This window comes from Macaca fascicularis, chromosome 8 (genome assembly GCF_037993035.2).
Source record: "Macaca fascicularis isolate 582-1 chromosome 8, T2T-MFA8v1.1".
In the NCBI taxonomy this organism is placed as follows: Eukaryota; Metazoa; Chordata; class Mammalia; order Primates; family Cercopithecidae; genus Macaca; species Macaca fascicularis.
The window spans coordinates 80,017,528-80,037,428 of NC_088382.1; the positions used below are offsets into that span (position 1 = coordinate 80,017,528).

The 19,901-nt window shown below is 39.2% G+C and overlaps 1 protein-coding gene across 50 annotated transcripts in view; it reads right to left on the reverse strand.

Moving 5' to 3' along the window:
* Positions 1-1,348: 1,348 nt before the first annotated feature.
* The window catches only part of NCOA2 (nuclear receptor coactivator 2), a 295,480-nt gene continuing 276,927 nt past the window's right edge, over positions 1,349-19,901 (reverse strand). For 26 of the 50 annotated variants that reach the window (XM_073998949.1, XM_073998954.1, XM_073998968.1 and 23 more), the window contains 6 exons: positions 19,685-19,762; positions 17,857-18,298; positions 15,960-16,137; positions 15,157-15,355; positions 12,567-12,656; positions 1,349-5,214 (listed from right to left, as the gene is read on the reverse strand). In XM_073998949.1, the coding sequence (XP_073855050.1) occupies positions 5,203-5,214; positions 12,567-12,656; positions 15,157-15,355; positions 15,960-16,137; positions 17,857-18,298; positions 19,685-19,762 (999 nt within the window). In that variant the 3' untranslated portion in view covers positions 1,349-5,202. The remainder of the gene's footprint in view (positions 5,215-12,566; positions 12,657-15,156; positions 15,356-15,959; positions 16,138-17,856; positions 18,299-19,684; positions 19,763-19,901) is intronic. The other 24 variants (XM_045398369.2, XM_073998972.1, XM_073998975.1 and 21 more) reach the window with 1 other exon arrangement.

Sequence of the window (19,901 nt, forward strand, 5' to 3'; positions counted from 1 at the left end):
TTAAGGTTGGTATTTCAAATGTGACCGACTGTCTCAACACCGTTTTTGTTTTTAAGAACAGTGATTTTGTGAATTAGAAATGCAATCTGTCATATATTGATTTTATATTTACACAACAATCTCTCTGGGCTTTTTCAAATGTATTTATCCCTGTGTTAAGTATTTTATACCACAAATCAATAGATTATAAAATCTTGTTAGAAGTCTCACATCTTCCAAATTTCTATTATCACACATTTTTTCTTCCAAATGCATCTTTCTTCTTTTGATTTTGATAGGGATTGTCATGAATTTGGGGAAAGAATGAATGGTCTTGTATTTAGGTCTTTCTGGGTTCATAGCATGTCTCCATTTTTAAAAATTTTCTACGTCTTTTGGTTAACCTTTAGTTTTCTTCACAAAGGTCTGTGACATTTCCTGTTAGGTGTAATTGCACTTAATAAGCATTGTATTATTTTGTTATTGTGAACAGGGATATTTTAAAGATACAATTTCAAAGTTAGTGTGGATAAATGGTATTGATTTTTGTATAGTCTAGCCACTTTACAGAGCTTTTCTATTCATTCCAAAGGCAGGGCAAAACCAAAAACCCAAAAACCTTTGGGTTTTTCCCCATAGATAATCAAATTGTTGAAAATGTTTTCTCTTCTATTCTCATATTAGTACTTTATTTCTTAGTATTGGTGGTGGGGCTCCTTGTTTTGTTGACTTTAATTAATACTTTTAGTTCACCATTAAGATGTTTTATTGGGAATGCCATATTTCTTTAAAATGAATGAGAGCTAACATTTGTCCTACACAAATTTATCAAATGGCACTCATTGTTAATCATGTTTTTTTTCTTCCTTTAATCTGTTAACATAGTTAACAGCATTGATAAGAGTTTTCTAATCATTTTTTTTTGGATCTTTTAAAAATACAATTCCAGGTTAGTATTTCATATAGCTTATGATCTAGGTTTCAGGTACTGTACTTGTACTGCTTATCAACTATTAAATCATTATGGATATTCTAATGTGTGATATGACCTTCCTAAGCCAGTCAGAAGTCCACATTATTCTTATAAATATGTCTGGAGATTTGGGAATGGAAGGTGGAACAGCATGGTGAAGAGTCATCTAGGACTCAATGGAACTAGATGTGGCTTATATTTGCCATTAAGTTACTAGACAATCCTTTGTTTCAAATGTGAAAATTTATAAAATGGGTTATGGAAGAATTAAATGTTAAGGTGCTGTGAACAGTGTCAACTACCATATAAATATAATAAATTATTAAATTACAAGTAAGGTCTTTTTAAGTGCAATTGTGAAAGAAGATACAATATAAACACATTAAAATCTCTAAAGCCATGTAAAACCCGAAGGCATTAAAATTTATTAAATGATGCAATAACAACAGAATTCTTTATTTACAATAGCATTATTTAACATCAAATAAGCAAATAGCATCAGCAAAGCAATATTAACTTGCATAAATGTATTTAAAATTTCTCTGAATATATCTACCTTTGCATAAACTGCTCACACTAGAAATACAAACATCAATGCAGGTGAACAAAGTGATGTTCAGAGTCAACTCCATTTTGAAAATAAATCACAACCTGAAACACTGTAAGCTTTCTCCTGAAGAACCATAGTTAATATATTGCTTAATTTTACCCTTGTATAATCTTTTCATATACACACATCTCAGATGCAACTTCATGAGGAACTGTACAAATAAAACTCACAAATGACAAAGGAAAAAAAATGACAGTTAAATGTTTGAAGAAATGTATCATCATCACTATTCAACAACATAAAGGTTAAGTGATGATGCACTTATTCAAAAATTGTACACAATTCACTATACAAATATAATACATCGGACAGCTATGTAGGAATATACAAGACTTAAAAACAGATCTAAGGCATTATGCTAGATTTTAGCATTTTGAGGTTCTTGCACATAGCTTTTACCTGTAGTAAGAAACTTAAAAGATTTTGTTTTAGTCTATAAAGAAACACCAGGGAGAAAATTCTAATTAAAATCGAAGCCACTACAGTAATTTTCTTTTGTGCAGAGAATGCTTTGCTCTTAGGCAGCATACTACCATACAAACACTAGAAAATTTTAAATTCACACCAACAATTAATGGCTTAAGTTGCATTTCAAAATTGATTGTGTATCTTTGGGTTCTGCAAGTGGATCTGTGCCACCCATTTCATGTGTTAAGCCCATATGAACTCCATTTTTGAACACAGATTAAAAATTGCATCATATAAACTGCAAAAACATTGCTTTCAATTATTACAGGCCATAAGAGATACACATAGGGGGAGGGGCATATTAATCTTTGAGTCAAACGAATTCATTGTAGTAAAACAGCTCACTTCACTTTTTAAACTTACCACATTACATGAACACTTAAATGAGTTTTACAACCAAGTTAATGTATGTATACTTTTCACATTATGTTTTTCACATTTAGTAATATAAGCGAAACACTGATTATTTGTTCTATTAAACAAAAACCAAGTACTCAGTCTAACAAATTTATTGTGTACAGCATGAGAAATACTGATAATGAAGGGAATTGATTTGGCTTTTGCTTCTATAGTGATCAATATGATCAGAGGATTCCTTCACTTACTTTTCTTGTCCAAATTAGATGTAAAACAAAAATCCATTACCTGATCGAAACCATAAGAGAATTTATCATCTTTTCCTTCAAAACAGCAATGATCATGAATTATTATAAATTACCAGTATCATGAGGTTGCAGATTTGTCTGAATTAGGATTGACATTAAAATACAGCGGGCAGATGGATAAAAAAGAAGAGATAGGTAGATAGTTTTGGACGGTGTTGTAGTGAAAAGGGACTTGAAACTAAAAACAAAACAAATCCAGTTTAAACTCCATTTCTTTTTTGTGCTGTGTGAAGTTAAAAATCATTCTAATTCACATATTTCTAAACATTAAAACTGGTCACACTGAATTGTATGCCACGTGAGCCTCAGCACACGGGGAGGTCCTGGAGTTCTGGGCCAACATCTGCTTGTTTTTTTCATCACAGTTGGGCAACCCCATGGTTTGGTGGAGAAAAGTAGAGCCTTTTGAGGGGATATATGAACTGGTGGCCACTGAGAAGTGCTGTTCCTTGGCCACCTCCCTGTATTGAGATCCCTCTCAAGTGGAAAAAAAGTAGCGAAATGCAAATTTCCAGAAAGTTTCTTTAGTATGGAGCAACATTTTCAGACTGTCTACTTACTATCTATCTTTGGGTTATATCTCTTTCTATATTTCCATAATCTGTACATATAGAGAGAGATATAAATATAAATAGGGGTAGTTTGTACATTTTTCACCCTGCCACAAATAAACAATCACATTTCAAGGAAAAACTTCTCTGTTCCTAAAAAGCCTGGCTAATGAGATATTATAAAATGCTTTGCTTTTTAGACATCAAAAAGATATCATTCTGAAATTTAGGTAAGAAAGGTATTAGGGGTTAAGGAGAAATAGCTCAAAAAAGGTCATCAGTTTCTTGGTATTGCAGTTGTCTGAAACTGACACCCATTAATAAAAGATTATTCCCCTACCAGAGTGGGCAAGAAAAACAACCATAAAAGTGGCCTGCTTAGTAACATGTAGTCTTTCTAAGGTTCATTAAGAAAGAATATAAACATATAAAAATCAAGAATTGGTTCCTACAGCGGCTGCATATCATACAGATTAGATAAATGACTTATGAGCAGAATCACAAGGTTTAGAAAATAAAAAGTTGTAAGTCTACAAATTAGGTCTAATCAAGGCATTGATATCCTTTACAAAACACCTTTAGGAGACATTGCTATGAAGATATCTAATTTAATACTGAAGTACCTCATTTTTGAGTCAATTCCACAATATGTATACCTCACAAAAATTATACAATTAAAACACATAAGTTCTCAACTTAAATTATTGCTTGTTTACATATAAATCGGATTTTATGTACCTTACAAAACTTCGGCTTAGTCAGCACTGCTAAAAAACAAAATAAAAAACACATGGCAGAGGTTAAATCTGTCGTGATATCTGCTATCAATTTAAACACACTGGCGTTTTCTCCCATTTTGGAGGCCAGAGTTGCTGGGGAACAGAATAAACATGCTTCCAAAGCAGGTATCCTTAGCTCGATTGGTATCAAGTCTTAACTTTGCTCTTCTCCTTGCCAGTAAATGCATTTTTTTTTTTTTTTTCCTGAAATTCAATACTTAGCAATTGGTAAGTGGCTGGCAAAACATTTAAGGAAATAAAGGGCTTACCTGGTTTCTGTAGCTTATATTATTTTTTTAAAAATGAATGAAAGTAGGGAGGATGGGGAATGAGAGAGGGGAAGGGAAGAGTCAGGCTGACAGGAAAGAAGAGATGCTGATTCAAGCTGTCTGATCAAACTAAAGGGAACTTAATATAGAAATGAAAATTATTTCTTCTCGATTCATGATTCAGGTGAACTAGTTTGATTTTAACAAAGAAAAAACAAGGAAAAAATATTTGCTAATGTTAACAGCCCTCTCACAGGCTCCTTTTCATCTGTTCAGTAACTGGAGACTCTTTCCAACATGGTCTTTAGCGCTTTCTAGAGATACGACTGTGACTTTGTTGGTCTTCATGCACTGGGTGTGTCTGTAAATATGGCGCTGTCCACGGTGTCTGTCCTGCTTCCATCCCAAATTCAGGCTTTAGCTTAAAACACCTTTAGTTTTTAAAAAAATTCTTTTCTTTCCCCCAGATAAAATCTTAATCTTTTGCACTAGACTGTTAGCCAGGGAAAACAAAGCAAGAAACCAGTGTCTGGAACCGAACAGGAACAGAACAAGAGCATGGATCTCCTTAAATACATACATTTAAATACATTCAATCTGACATGGGTATGAAATTTGCCTGTCAACATTTACTTTGCAGGAGAGATCTAAGTTGCACTAAGGTGAATGCAGTGAACAGACTGAGCGACTGTCTGGATGCGAGCTTCAGACTGTCAAGAGAAGAGGCAGCTCCTCCTGCCACAGCCGAGTGGATGCCACCTTGGCGACCAGGGCCCAGGCCTGTCTGCTCTGGCAGAACCGGCTGGCAGGTCAGTTGGTTCGAAACAAACAGACACAGCTCTCCAGACTGGAAGTGTTTTGAGCAAGTGAGCCCGGTCAGCTGAAGAAGCAACTGGCTACTGTCAGTGTCAGCAATATTTCTGTAGGAAAACAGACAGATAAATAGTTGTGAAGTATCTTTGAGGTTTTGATAAAACAATCATAAAGCCCATCACAAAAACATCAAAATCCCTGACTATTTTCAATAAAGCAAATCACAGAGGCCGCATCTGGATGAGGACATTCGATGTGGAGGTGAACAGGCAGAGGGCACCATTCCTTCCTCCACACAACGCTTCCAGGAGCCAAGGAGGAGCCCAGCGAATCCTACATGCTATTTCTTACAGGCCATAGTCTGCAAATGGATGATGAATCTCTCCTTAATGACCGCTCTCCAACCAACAACCACCTAGCTCAATTTCATTTCTCCCACCTTCAATAAAGATGACTGAACAATTCACGCAGCTGCTTTTTGGCAGCATCCGATCCAGAAGGGGCCACTGCTTCCTAATCCTTCCTCAAATTTATCCAGTACAAACCCTTCTTCTATAAAATGGCCCTCCTGATTTTCCCTAATCAGATGCTCCCAAGGTTCTCTGGGTGTGTTCTCCCTGGCTTCAGCAAGCTAAATCATGATGGATTTTGACTCCTGGGGTGTTCTTTTTTTTTTTTCCTTTCTTTCTTTTTTTTTTTTTTGAGACGCAGTCTTTCTCTGTTGCCCAGGCTGGAGTGCAGTGGCACAATCTTGGCTCACTGCAACCTCCGCCTCTCAGGTTCAAGTGATTCTCCAGCTTTGGCCTCCTGAGTAGCTGGGACTACAGGTGCCCACCACCGTATCTAATTTTTGTATTTTTTGTAGAGATGGGGTTTCACCATGTTGGCCAGGCTGGTCTCAAACTGCTGACCTCAGGTGATCTGCTCACCTTGGCCTCTCAAAATGCTGGGATTGCAGGTGTAAGCCACCGCGCCCAGCCTCTTGGGGTGTTCTTGCTGGTTTTTGGCTGCTATGTGCTGATGATGTGAATGACTGAATACCAAAGGTTATAGTGAGCAAGTCATGTGGCATTGTTTCTTTGGTTGGTGCAAATATATCTGTCAATGATTTTCTTTGGCTACTGACTATCTTCCTTCCAAAGTTTTCATTCACTTAGCAAACATTAATTCAGCATCTATTATATGGTAGGTGCTGAGATATATCCACAAGACATTCTTTGTTACTGCTATCACAAAAATTGCCCAACTAGGCAAGGCAGACAACATGGAGATTATAATTGTACCTTGCTACAAATCAAATTATCATAAATAACAACATGATCTGAGTTCTGTTAGTGGAAATACTGTCTGCTTTGGAAACATATAACAATTGCTTCTGGGATTTAGATATTTAGACACAGAATTCTAGCCCATCAGGGCCATTAGAAATTATCTAATGTAAGTAAGATTAGAGAGGAAGCCAGCTCCAAATAATGTATTTTACCTTAGCACCCCAAAAAGAGAGTTCTGGGGAAAGTATTGCCAGATCATGAGTTCTAGTGGCTAAAGGTGGAATTACATTAGCCCCTGGTCAGATGCACAATTCTCCTAAGCTTACAAAATGAGCTTGGAATACCTGTGATTTTACTTCTCAAAGAAGAACATTTAGCATACTTTATAATATAAAGCTGAATAGATATGTATTCCTAACTTGTGTCACTTTTATGATTTCATATAAAAACACTCCATGGTGCTGATTAAAATATGAAAACCTCTCAATTTTCCAGTTAGTCTAGAAAAAGAAACTACTGAGAAGTATTTATACCTATTGCGTTTCTGAGGCTTAGAAACTGTGTAAGGCAGTATTCTCTGGCATGGACTAACATCAAGGAGCAGCCACCGAACAGAATCAGTTTGATGGAGAACGCCGTGCTCCGCACACACCTCTGGAGTCGCACTACCTGGGGTGTACCCTGGCTGTGCCACTTAGGGGTGGGGGCCATTTTGTACCTAATACTTCTTAGGATGGTTGTAAGGATTACACAAAATGATGCACATGAAGTGTTTAAATAGTTCTTGGAACATCATAAGTGCTCACTAAATGTCATCACCACTATCACCATCATCATCAACTAAAAGCCAACCCTATTAGTGATCAATTTTCATAACACTAGTAAATACAAGTAATTACAAGAGAATCATGCTGCTGAGCAGTAAACTCAATTTTAATCTATTTAAATATATCTAAAATATAAAGAAATACTATAAGTTCTTATAAAAGGAAGAATCTTCTGGTTAGGTCAAATAACTGCCCTTCTCTATTTTTTTGGTAAGTCTATGGTTGTATATACTAGCTCTGCTTAAAGCAAGGTACCACTATAATTTCCAATTCAAGATAAATGGAACAGAGTCAATTAATAATGGATGACAGTAGTATCTTGTTCAACAAATAGAACCAGATTACCACTAACAATTCTGGAAAAGAGCAGAGCACAGAGGCTCACGCCTGTAATCCCAGCACTTTGGGAGGCCGAGGCAGGCGGATCATTTGAGGTCAAGAGTTTGAGAGCAGCCTGGCCAACATGGTGAGACCCTGTCTCTACTAAAAATACAAAAATTAGCTGGGCGTGGTGGTGGCGGCATGGGCCTGTAACCCCAGCTACTTGGGAGGCGGAGGCAGGAGATTCGCTTGAACCTGGGAGACAGAGGCTGCAGTGAGCCGAGATCGTGCCACTGCACTCTAGCCTGGTCGACAGAGACTCCGTCTCAAAAAAAAAAAATTTCTGGAAAAAGCTCCTTGATTAGTAACAGCAGCAGCAGAGCTTATTACGGAAACACACGATGATGAATGAACCCCTATCAGTGTGCACATAAGTAGCACGGTGACAAATGCAAGTAACTTCCGGTTATTTCTGATGAATGAAAAGGGATATCCTATACAGATTATTCTCTAAAGGAAACAAGAGTATCTATGACAGACTGTTCTCTGGCCTTAACAATCAGCATGAAGAAAGTGCAGGTGGATGAGGCAGATTCAAGAGCGGGACTAGAAAAAAACAGGGAAAGTTGATGAGGTTATCAGTGGCCTGGGCAAGACAGTAACAGACAGGCACTGTGTCGCCCAGGATGGAGTGCAGTGGCTGTTCACAGGTGTAGTCATAGCTCATTGCAGCCTAGAACTCCTGGCCTCAAGCCAGCTGAGTAGCTGTGACTACAAGTGTGCCACCCACTGTGCCTCACCCGAAAGACGCCTTTGCTGGGAAGAGAGAACATCCTGTATTTACTGAAAATTGATGTCTTAGATCCTAATGCTACCCTTTCCATTTGGGTTTAGTGGGCCCCCATGGGGCACCAAGATGCACGTGAAGGTGAACCCCTGGTCCTACCAGCCTGCCGCGTGGCCCGCACCACAGGGCTGGTTGCAGGCCCGCCCCTAAACCCTCAGCCGGGCACTTTCTACCTTGGTTGATCTGGGTCACCAGTTCTCTAAGTCTTCAGGCTAGCTGGTGACCCTGCGTAAATTATCTCGTCCTCTGAGATTCAGTCTCCTCATCTGAAGCGGTGGGGAACCTTAAATATCTATGAAGGGCCTGGCACTGTCCCTGGTAAATTCGAGGCCAAAAGGTTCACTCCCTTCCCTTGCTCTGGGAGGTTCCTCCCTCCTGAGATGAAGAATCCCAATGCCTGGGGCTGAAGATGCTTCCAAAAATGTAGCTGAATATTTACTGTCTGTCCACATTGTTTATGAATATCTTTCTCATCCCTATAAGATCTAAATAGAGAAGGGAGTGGCACCAAAGAAGGAAATTATCCCTTGTTGGCCTTCTCCAGTGCTACCTGCATTAAACTCTTAGAAAAATCTCACAAGTGCTCAGTGTTCCCTTCAGGGAAGTGGCAGGAGGATGCAGGGTTAAGAGTGCATATTTGGGGTCAGCTGGCCTGGATTTAGTTCCCAATGTTGTAAGACCTTGATCGAGTCATTAAACTCTCGAAATAGTAGCTCTACCAGACAGTTGTGGTGTGTTTTAAATGAGGGAATCTAAGTAAAACTTTTAATGGAGAACAGGCTTGCAGTAAACGCTCAGTACATGTTGGTTGTTTCTGTAATTTTTTAAAAGGCAGAATGTGGGACCATCTCAGTGTTCTGATTTTATAACAGCAGGATCTCTTCTTCTTGGAGGTTACATGGCAGCTGAAAAAGGGCACAAGGCAGGGCAGATCAATTCCTGGGGCTCTTGGGAGACAGGGGTGGCAGACTGGGCCCATGAAATATTTGAGGGCCTTAACCTACAGAGTGGCTTTCTCGGGGCACCCGCTCTGCTGGAGCCCTGGCCTAGGCTGGCATGCAGCCACATGATGAAGGGTGAGGCAGGGAGGTCTAATCTCACTGTGGTGAATTCAAGGAGAGAGATGTGAGCCTGGCCTCCTAAATCCAATTTTCTCTCATAGAGATATGACGTGCTCAGAGGTTGAGCTCCCCGGCACTTTTGGGTTAAAATGGTCCCTCTGTGGGAGCCCAATTATCAGTAACGTCACTGTTCTTCTGGGAAGTGTGTTCCTGATTTCAACTTCTGCACATAAGCCATGACTGAGCTGTGTGGCTGCTCATTTCCTGTACTCAGGGGAGGAGAGAACAGAATTGGCACCAGGAAAGATACCAGCCCCTCTAGGTATGTACACACAACATCTACAGGGCTCCCACCAACAGCCAGCACCTCTGCCACTCAGGACTGTGATTCTTAAAAACAAGAGAAACTGCATGGAGAATATTCACACAGTAAGTTAAAATCTGGAGCAAATTTATGCTATTACTTTCTCAACTTGAATGCTAGTATTAACCAAATCATCCAACATCCACTTTTTTTTTTTGAGGAAATTGAACAACCACCCTGTACTGTCTCTATTGGGGGAGGATTTTTTTTTTTTTTTGAGACAGAATTTTGCTCTTGTCGTCCATGTTGGAGTGCAATGGCATGATCTTGGCTCGCTACAATTTCCGCCTCCCGGGTTCAAGCAATTCTCCTGCCTCAGCCTCCCGAGTAGCTGGGACTACAAGCATGTGCTTCTATGCCTGGCTAATTTTGTATTTTTAGTAGAGGTGAGGTTTCACCATGTTAGCCAGGCTAGTCTTGAACTCCTGACAGGTGATCCGCCCGCCTCAGCCTCCCAAAGTGTTCGGATTACAGGCTTGAGCCACTGCGCCTGGCCAGGAGAGGATTTTTTATTTGTACAAATTTATGGGGGTACATGTGAAATTTCATTACATAATGCATAGCAAGTGATCAAGTCAGGGTTTCAGGATGTCCATCACCCAGATGCAACACATTTTTAACTATAGTTATGCTACTCTGCTAACATTACATTTATTCCTTCTAATTGTATGTCTGTAACCTCTCACCCACTTGTCTTCCTCCTCTCCTGCCCTCACAGTCACCCTTCTCAGTCTCTGTTATGTATTTTTCCACCCTCTACTTCCATGTGAATAAATTTTCTAGCTCTCATATGTGAGAACATGCAATAGATATTTGTCTTTTTGTGCCTGCCTCATCTCAGTTAAGATAATGACCTCCAGTTCCATCTATGTTGCCGCAAATGACATGATTTCATTTTTTTTAATGGCTAAATAGTATTCTACTGTGTATATGTACCACATTTTCTTTATCCATGTATCCACTGATGGACACACAGGTTGATTCTATATCTTTGCTATTGTGAATAGTGCTGCAATAACCATGAATGCAGGTATCCCTTTGATATAGTGACCTTTCTTCCTTTGGGTAGAAACCCAGCAGTGTGACTCCTGGATCAAATGATAATTCTGTTTTTAGTTTTCTGAGAAATCTCCATACTGGCTCTACTAGTTTACATTCTAACAGTGTATGAGAGTTCCCTTTTTACTGTATCTTGCCAACATCTGTTTTTTTTGTGTTTTTAATAATAGCGATTCTGACTGGGGTACAATGGTATGTTATCTCCTTATGGTTTTTATTTGTATTTCTCTGATGATTACTGATGCTGAGCATTTTTAATATATCTGTTGGCCATCTGCATGTCTTCTTTCGAGAAATGTCTATTTATGTCCTTTGTCCACCCTTTTTTTTGAGACGGAGTCTCACTCTGTCACCCAGGCTGAAGGGCAATGGCATGGTCTCGGCTCATTGCAACCTCCACCTCCCAAGTACAAGTGATTCTCCCGCCTCAGCCTCCGTAGTTGGGACTACAGGCACATGCCACCACAGCTGGCTAATTTTTGTATTTTTAGTAAAGATGGGGTTTCACTAAGTTGGCCAGGCTGGTCACAAACTTTGCCCACTTTTTAATGGGATTATCTGTTTTATTCCTGTTGAGTTCTTTGTATATTATAGATATTAGTCCCTTGTTGGATAAATGGTTTGCAAATATTTTCTTCCACTTAACAGGTTGTATGGGATAGAATTTTTTAAAAAAGAGCTACCAGTTGTGAAGGGTAATATCCCTTACCTTAAAGGGCCACATAGGCCCATTTACCTATGTGCCAAACTGCTCAGAGCTCTCCCTGCAAGAGATCTGCTGCTAGGTACATATTTCAATTAGGTCTAAGTACTAATTATTCTACAGTTTCATTGGCTGAACATGGTAATATCATTCTTTTTAGAACAAGTGTTTAACAGGCCAGGTGTGGTGGTTCACGCCTGTAATCCTAGCGCTTTGGGAGTCTGAGGTGGGTGAATCACCTGAGGTCAGGAGTTTGAGACCGGCCTGGCCAACATGGTGAAACCCCGTCTCTACTAAAAATACAAAAACTAGCCAGGCATGGTGGCATGTGCCTGTAATCCCAGCTACTCAAGAGGCTGAGGTAGGAGAGTTGCTTGAACCCGGGAGGTAGAGGTTGCAGTGAGCCAAGATCGTGCCACTGCATTCCAGCCAGGGCAACAAAGCAAGACACTGTCTCAAAAAAACAAAAAACAAAAGTGTTTAAGGTGTAATAAGCAAATAATACAATAATATAAATAATACACTAGATTGTTCCTAAATACAACGAAATATAGAAAACCCTTAGGAAGACTTAATTAAGGGAGTGAACAATGTAAGTTAATTCCTCTTTATCTTCCTAAAAATCTAGCCTTATAATTCAGAAAAAGCAAAAATAAAAGTTTGTCCTAACACAACTAATTCTTTGCCACTTTATTTCTTGCTTTGCTATCGTAGTATCATTCCAGGGCAAAATTACCGTTCTTTTGTTGGCTATGAAGATTACAGAAAAAAAAGATTAAAAAAAAAAAATTAGCGTTCTTAGTTCATATGGTACCATCAGCTGAGTTAAAATGAGCTTAAAGAAATTATCATTCACACAAAAGCACTGTATGCCAAATGAAACTAGAAGATATTTTACAACTATCTTTAATCTACTGGTTGACAATATATCTATGCCAGTTTTGGTCTATCAAATATTCATGTTTGCTTTACTTCCATATTCACATATTTCACTGTTCTTTCTTACCCGTGTTGTGTCTCCCTCCTGCTTAATCATATCCATTCCAGGCAGCTGGTTTGGGAACAGGTTGCCTCCCCTCAGAGCAGGATCATTAACCTGAGGACAAGAAGACAGGACAGTGGCTATGTGGAGCAGGATGTCCAAGAGTGCACTGGAAAACAAGTGGCCGCCGCCCTTCCTCTTTAGGGGTATAAAAACGGGGAAAAGGAACTGCAGAACAATGGACTGATCCCTATACCAGCTCTCCCATGTACGTATTTTGCGGAGTCCAGAGGAACATGAAAATACTTATGAAATACTAGCTGCCTTCAAAATTAACCTTTATCTTTATCTGCAAGCTGATTGAAATCAAATTCAATTTACTTAATAATAATAGAGCCATTTTTGTGCCATAACCAGTATGCTTTCTTGGCTTATTCAAATTACACTAATAACTCACATTTGGGACTTTCAAGTCATCTGAGAAGTTCCTGACATCTTTGCTACTTAGGCAAGTTATTAACTCTCAAGAGCAAGTGTGAATACCCAAACTAGTGCTGGATTTTGTGAATTTACTCTGACCAAATTAACTATTCATTTGCATTTGTACATTTCTTTGCACATTAGAAAGTAAATGTACAAATGCTAATAGAATGATTTTTGTAGGAAGATACACTGCAGTTGCGCCTTGGGGCTTCCAAATTAACCACGGGATTCAAGCAATTTAAAATCATGCAGAAGTTTCTAAACAATCTGGATTGTTGAAAATGCATGAAATAAACATGCATCAGTTTACTGCTGAGCAGATTGGATTAGGATCGTGTTACACTAGACTATGTCAGTAGCCCTTACTTTGTACACTTTTCCTCAGCAAGCAAATTAGGAGTCGCTAGTGGCCCATTTTTGCAGGAAATACAACATCAACCCTACATTTCTCTATTGAAGAAATAAAAGCATATATATCTCTCTATAAACACACGCATATATTTTAAGAGATAGGGTCTTGCTCTGTCGCACAGGCTGGAGTGCAGTGGTGCAATCTTAGCTCACTGCAGCCTTAAACTCTTGGGCTCAATAGATCCTCCAGCCTCAATTTCCCAAGTAGCTGGAACTACAGGCACCTGCCATCATGCCTAGCTAATTTAAACATTTTTTTTTTTTTTAAAGAGACAGAGTCTCACTATGTTGCCCAGACTGGTCTTGAATTCCTGGCTTCAAGCCATCTTCCCACTTCAGCCTCCTGAGTAGCTAAGCTTATAGGTACAAGCCAACATGCCAGGCTAAAAGTCTGTATTTCTTTATGTCTGCTCAATGTATCAAAATAAGCATTTAACTGCCATCAATTCAGTAACAGAAGTGTAAGTTATTACTATAAGCACACAACCTTCTTAAAATGCAAAGGGTTTTAAATTTTCTCATGTACCACTTCACATTTTTATTAATCGTTTTAAAGAATAAAACACCAAAGCTCTGTAATAGTTCTTAAAATTTTCACAAAAATTGTGGTTCGCATCAGAATTAAATGGATCTAATCAGAGTCTTCAATCTTTCACCATTCTCACAATCTTGCTCTAACAGACATTCACAGAGCTGTCAGTGATTTCGTGCTTAAGTCATTTACACTTTCCATACTGTACTTTCTCCATATATGAAATGAGTCAAGGTCTTGCCACATTTTTTACTTGCGTGAACTATTGAGGATCAGCGGTAGAGTGGTCAGCATTTTGGGCCTTTAAAAATAAGATCTTCTGTAAATACCATGGTACAATGATTAACCTCTGGTTTTACCTCTGAATCAGCCACAGATTTTTGGATTCCAGGCTGGCTATGGCTGTCTCAAATGCTTTGAGTCTCTCTGCCATCTAGTGAAGTTAGGAACAGAATCATTTTGATGTTGTTCAACACAAAACAATTATTTAAAAAAATCATTGCATTCACATTCCAAAGTAAAAAGAATAGTTTTTGGATTATCTGTGTCTGTCTCTGCATAAATGAAGCATCATTTCAAACTAACTGGATGGCAGGTAGTTTGGCCTTTGCTTTTCATCCGGTTTTACACTTAGAAATAAATCCATTATTAAACTATAATCCTCTAGCTGGGCATGGTGGTATGTGCCTATAATCCCAGCTACCCAGGAGGCTGAGGTGGGAGGACTGCTTAAGCCGGGAGACAAAGGTTGCCATGAGTCAAGATAGTACCACTGCACTCCAGCCTAGGTGACAGAGTGAGACTCTGTCTCAAAACAAAACAAAACAAAACAAACCCCCTCAAACGATAACCCCCAAATAAAGCTATTTTAAGAGTACACTCACCACTTCATTTTTAGAGATTCATTTTAGACATTGGTTAATTCCTCAAGAGAAAAATGTCAATGATAAGAAAGTTATGAAATATTTTAAAAGCTCCTGAAGCAGTCAGGAATCCTTTCTGTTTATTTAATCATTAATAAAGATTTTTATTAATGTCACTAATACAGGTGAAAGGTGAAAAACACTCCTCAAAATAAACGTGGGAGTGGGTGGTTAAGGTTAGATACATGGAAAGATACATTTGATGCGGAAGTAGACAAAAAGCCATGACCTGAAGCCACTGGGTTGCTTCTCCTTGGGCGCTCACCTGCTCGGGACCCATGGAGGACAGCCCCGACGTAGGCACGGAGGTCACTGAGGTCATGCTGATCTGTCCTGTCATCTGGTTCATGCTGCTCATGCCACCTGCGTTGGTGGCCATGGACACACTGATGTTCATGTTGTTACTATACATGCTGGTGTTTGCTTGCTGCCCAAAGTGTGGTGGGGACTGCTGGGAAAACATGCTAGAATACAATGGAAAGATTGAATGAATGTTACAGCTTGCTGGTATCCAGAGGCAGGCAGTTCAGAGCACTTGTTTCTCAGGCATTTACTTTGAGTGAATAAATCTGAATGGCATGAACCCAGGCTGAGATGGCTGGCAGGTAGTGGGCTTGCTGAAGCCTGAGACAGCAGGGGAAGTGGCATTCGTTGATACTGTCAGGGCAAGCAAATCCTTCTCCTTTTCATACCGCCACTGTGATGGCTGAAGGACATCCCCCACTTTCATGCCTGCACCCGAGTAGCTTTCTGTTTGTTTTTATCGAATGTAGTGATAAAGGATGGCTTCTAGGTCACCGCCTTCCACAGCAATTTCTATCATAAATTGGTCAGTGGTACTTTCTTAGGGATGTTCTTGTTCCTCCAAAGGATGTTCCTTGCTAAGCTTTTGTAAATTCTAGTGACTCCTGTTCTAGGAAAAGTAAACTGGCTTATTTAGAAGTTTGCTTGATATTGCTTGCATGAGCAGACTTTAAAAAAAAAAAAAAAGAGAAAGGAGACAGGTAGTCTATAGAAAGTTTCCCTGGTGATCATTTATCTCAACAACACACAGAAACATGGTGTTACCTGTTTCCACCCATGCTCCCCTGTGCCCATCCATTCATGTCAGAGGGGGCCTGATAGGCTGGGTTGGCCTGAGACTGTTGCATCATGGGACTCTGTGTATGTGCCATTCGGGGTGACATAAGTGGGCTCTGGGGAGTCGTAGCCCCAGTAAAGCCTGGATCAGGTTGCTGACTTATTCCTTTAAAAAAAAAAAAAAAACAGAAACAGAAATTCAAAAGAGACTGTTAGTTGTATTGTAGAGACTGGTGGGAGGGAAAGAACATTCCAAATTAGGCATGCATAAAAAATTACTTTCAAATACATGATTGTGTACTGATTAATTACATACATTTAAGAAAGATTCCAAGCTCAGATAAAATATGGAGAAAATAAAATCTCCATACTGATTCCCCCTAGTAGTTAGATGGTGCCTAGGAAGCATTAACCATCATAGCTAGAGTTAGAAAGAAAAAATGCTATTCTTTCTTCAAATTCCTTTCCAAATCAAGAATGGGTTACATATTTTGATCAATGAGAAATACATATATATATATAAAAATAAAAATATCACTGCAATTAGATTGTTTAAATTAAGCAGATAATTATTATTTTGACATAGGGTCTTGCTTGCTCTGTTGCCCAGGCTGGAGTGCAGTGGCGTGATCATAGTTCACTGCAGCCTTGACCTCCTGGGCTCAAAGGATCCTCCCACCTCAGCTTCCTGAGTAGCTGGGACTATAGGCAGGCATGACCATATCCAGCTAATTTTTTAAATTTTTAGTAGAGATGAGGTCTCACTATGTTGCTTAGGCTGGTGTTGAACTCCTGAGCTCAAGAGATTCTTGGCCTCCCAAAGTGCTGGGATTATAGGCATAAGCCATTGTGCCTGGTCAGATTGTTTAAATTAAATTTAAATTGGATTAAAGTTCAGCTATATATCAAAAGTCAACACATTTGAATAAATTTTTATTGAATTAGCTGAAGCCATTCCATGAGATGGATCCATCTTTAAAAATAAATAGCTGTATTCACGGTTAGCTTGTTTTCTCTTTATAAAGAGCTCTGCAGTACTTTAGGGCTATCCAAGATTAGCAAGAATAAGAAAAAAATTAAACGTATGCTTCTTGTTCAGTTTCGAGGCAAACAATTTAAACTAAAAGGAAAGAGAACTTTTAGCAGACTTTTCTAAATCATCAAGAAGGAAATAGAGAAAGGAGCTGGGAAATGAAGGAGGCAACTTCTTAGAGTATTTTGAGGATGGTATTAAGTACACTTTTGCATAGAAAACTTGTAAAACATGCATATTTAATTAATATTTAAATTAGCCACAAAAGAAAAGCTTACGATCACATAGAAAAAAGCTGCACATTATCTTTCTGTTCTTTAAAGAAACAGGAGACTTGGATTTCGGCAGCAGACTTCACAGTTATTTACGGATAATTGGCAATGGGTAGGGAAAGTCATTTTGAATATTAACATTAATGTAAGCACTTACTTTATCAATAATTCAACCATTAACTGAACATGACATGCACACAAATATTAACGTTGATGACATTACACACTGGTATCTCTTAAGACTGACATTAAACAAATCAATAAGAAGAGAACTAAGAGGTCTCCCACAAGAATTACCTATTCATTAAAGATCTGGTATAATCTGTAAAGTATTTTTCAAAAGTCACAGAATGTCTATAATATTTAAATTTATAGAGGTCTTTTTACATTTTGTATCTATTGATTTGTTTGAGTCAGGCTCAGAGGCTTTCAAATATATAAATAAAAATATATATGCACTTGTAGACATTGACACAGATACATCCATACACACTCTCACACAAGATAGACACCGTCTATGCACACACACTTACTTCGGTCATTCTTAAAGTAAGACCTGCACTCAGAGAAAAGGAGGTACCTGAGCTGAGGGCCTGGAAGGTACTGTGCTGGACTTGGGGACTCCTCACAGGCCCCAACTGTCCTCCCAGGTTTCCTATCATTCCCTGGTTAGCCAGATTCATCTGGGAGCCATGCAAAGAGCTGTGAGAGAGGAGCTGTGACCCAACACTGGGGGACACTGGGGAGAAAGGACTGGTGAAAGGTGGTGGGGATGTAAGTCCAGTACCGTAGTTTGGAGGAAATGGAAACTGCTGTGCATTTGCCTGGGGAATCCGAGGGTTGCTCATAGTTGCTGGCATACCACTAGGAGCCACCATGCTTGGTGTTATATTCAACCCTTGTCCTCTCATCATCAAAGTTCGTTGCTGAACTTGCTGTTGCTGATGCATCTGTCTCTGTCGAAGATGCTGGTTCAGAATTTCCCTCTGTCTCTGGGCCAGCATCTGTGCATTAATAGGTGCCTGAAATCAGGGGTGATACATGGAGGAAAATGTTTGGGACAGACACATATTAAAAAACAAAGTGAATATTATAGACCGGCTAACAAATGGTACTATCATCTGTAAAATTATTTGGAAAAAAATTACATGAAAGGAATAACTCAGTTGAACAACTGGTGATTGAGAACGTGAGCTTCTAAGTTCTAAAGACACGATTATTCTGAAGCTTTGCTATGACTTAGCAGAGTTAAGTTTGATGCTAATATCAATTATATCATTTTGTAAGGACACAATTAACTAAAGGATCTCAAAAGAACACAGTCCTTTCTATAAGAAGACTGTAATATAAACCCTGAGGATGGTAGCATAGCGTCTCATTCAAGGGACTTTGAAGTCTATAGAGAAATAAAATCACTGGGACAAAAAGTGACGTGGTGCACTTCAGAAAAGGCTGAACAGAGGCAGAAGGAAAAGGGGGAGAGTGGGGAGAGTGCCTGATAAGAATGCACAGAGACCAAGTCAGAGGTGGAGGGTGGATAGGGAGGAAAGGCGGGATGGATGAAGGGAAGGGTTCCTGGTGCTTGCTGTCAGCGAGAGGCATCAGGCTGCTAAGATACCATTGATCCTCATTTATGAATTCCACATTTCTGAAGTTGCCTACTCAGTAAAATTTATTTGTAACCCCCAAATCAATACTCATGCCACTGTCATGGTCATTCGTAGACATGAGCACAGTGGTAAAACATTTCAGATATGCAATGTGCACATTTCCAGCTGAGGTTGAACAAGGCAACACTTTGCCTTCTGGTTTCAGCTGTCATACTGTAAACGAGTGTCCTCTTTGTGGTCTATTTGGTGCCAAGATTTTTGCATTTTTTGCTTTTCCTGTTGGTGATTTTGTTGCTTAAACTGGCTCCCAGGCATGGTACTGCAGTGCTCTCTAGTGTTCCTAAGCGCAAGAGGTGATGATGTGCCTTCTGGAGAAAATAGGTGTGCCAGATAAGCAAGCACCATTCAGGCCTGAGTTACAGTGAGTTCTTTAAACAGAAACACACAAAAAACAAGGTTATGTGTTGACTGGATGATGACAATGTTGTGACCAGAGGTTTGCAGGAACTCAACCCTGTATTCCTCCTAAGAGCAATAGTTTAGTGTTCTCTAATTCAGTGTTTGCAGTAACTTTATGTAGCACAACTTCTTAGAATAACAAGAATTGACTGTACCTGGCAATAAAAATGGCAGTGATTAGAAGGGAAAAATGTAACATACTAGTAGGTAACTGGGTGACAGTACAGGGCCAGTGTGCTGATCTGGATCCACATCTACTAAGTTAACTTTCTTCAGAGAGGAAGAAATGACAAAAGTAGCTGCATGCATACAATGATAATAGCTGGTATGCTGCCTTACCTGTGTTGGTACTCCAGGCCTCAGAGTCAAGTTCACATTGGAAACATTGCTGATTTGATTCATAAGTGGCTGGCGATTCTAAATACATACAAACAGGATGAATACATTTTAAGAACAGAATACATTTTACTTTAAGTTTCCCAAGTAACTGCCCTCCCCAACCCAGTATCTGTACGTTGTTGGACAGCTGTGCCATCTCACATCATCTTCCCCACAT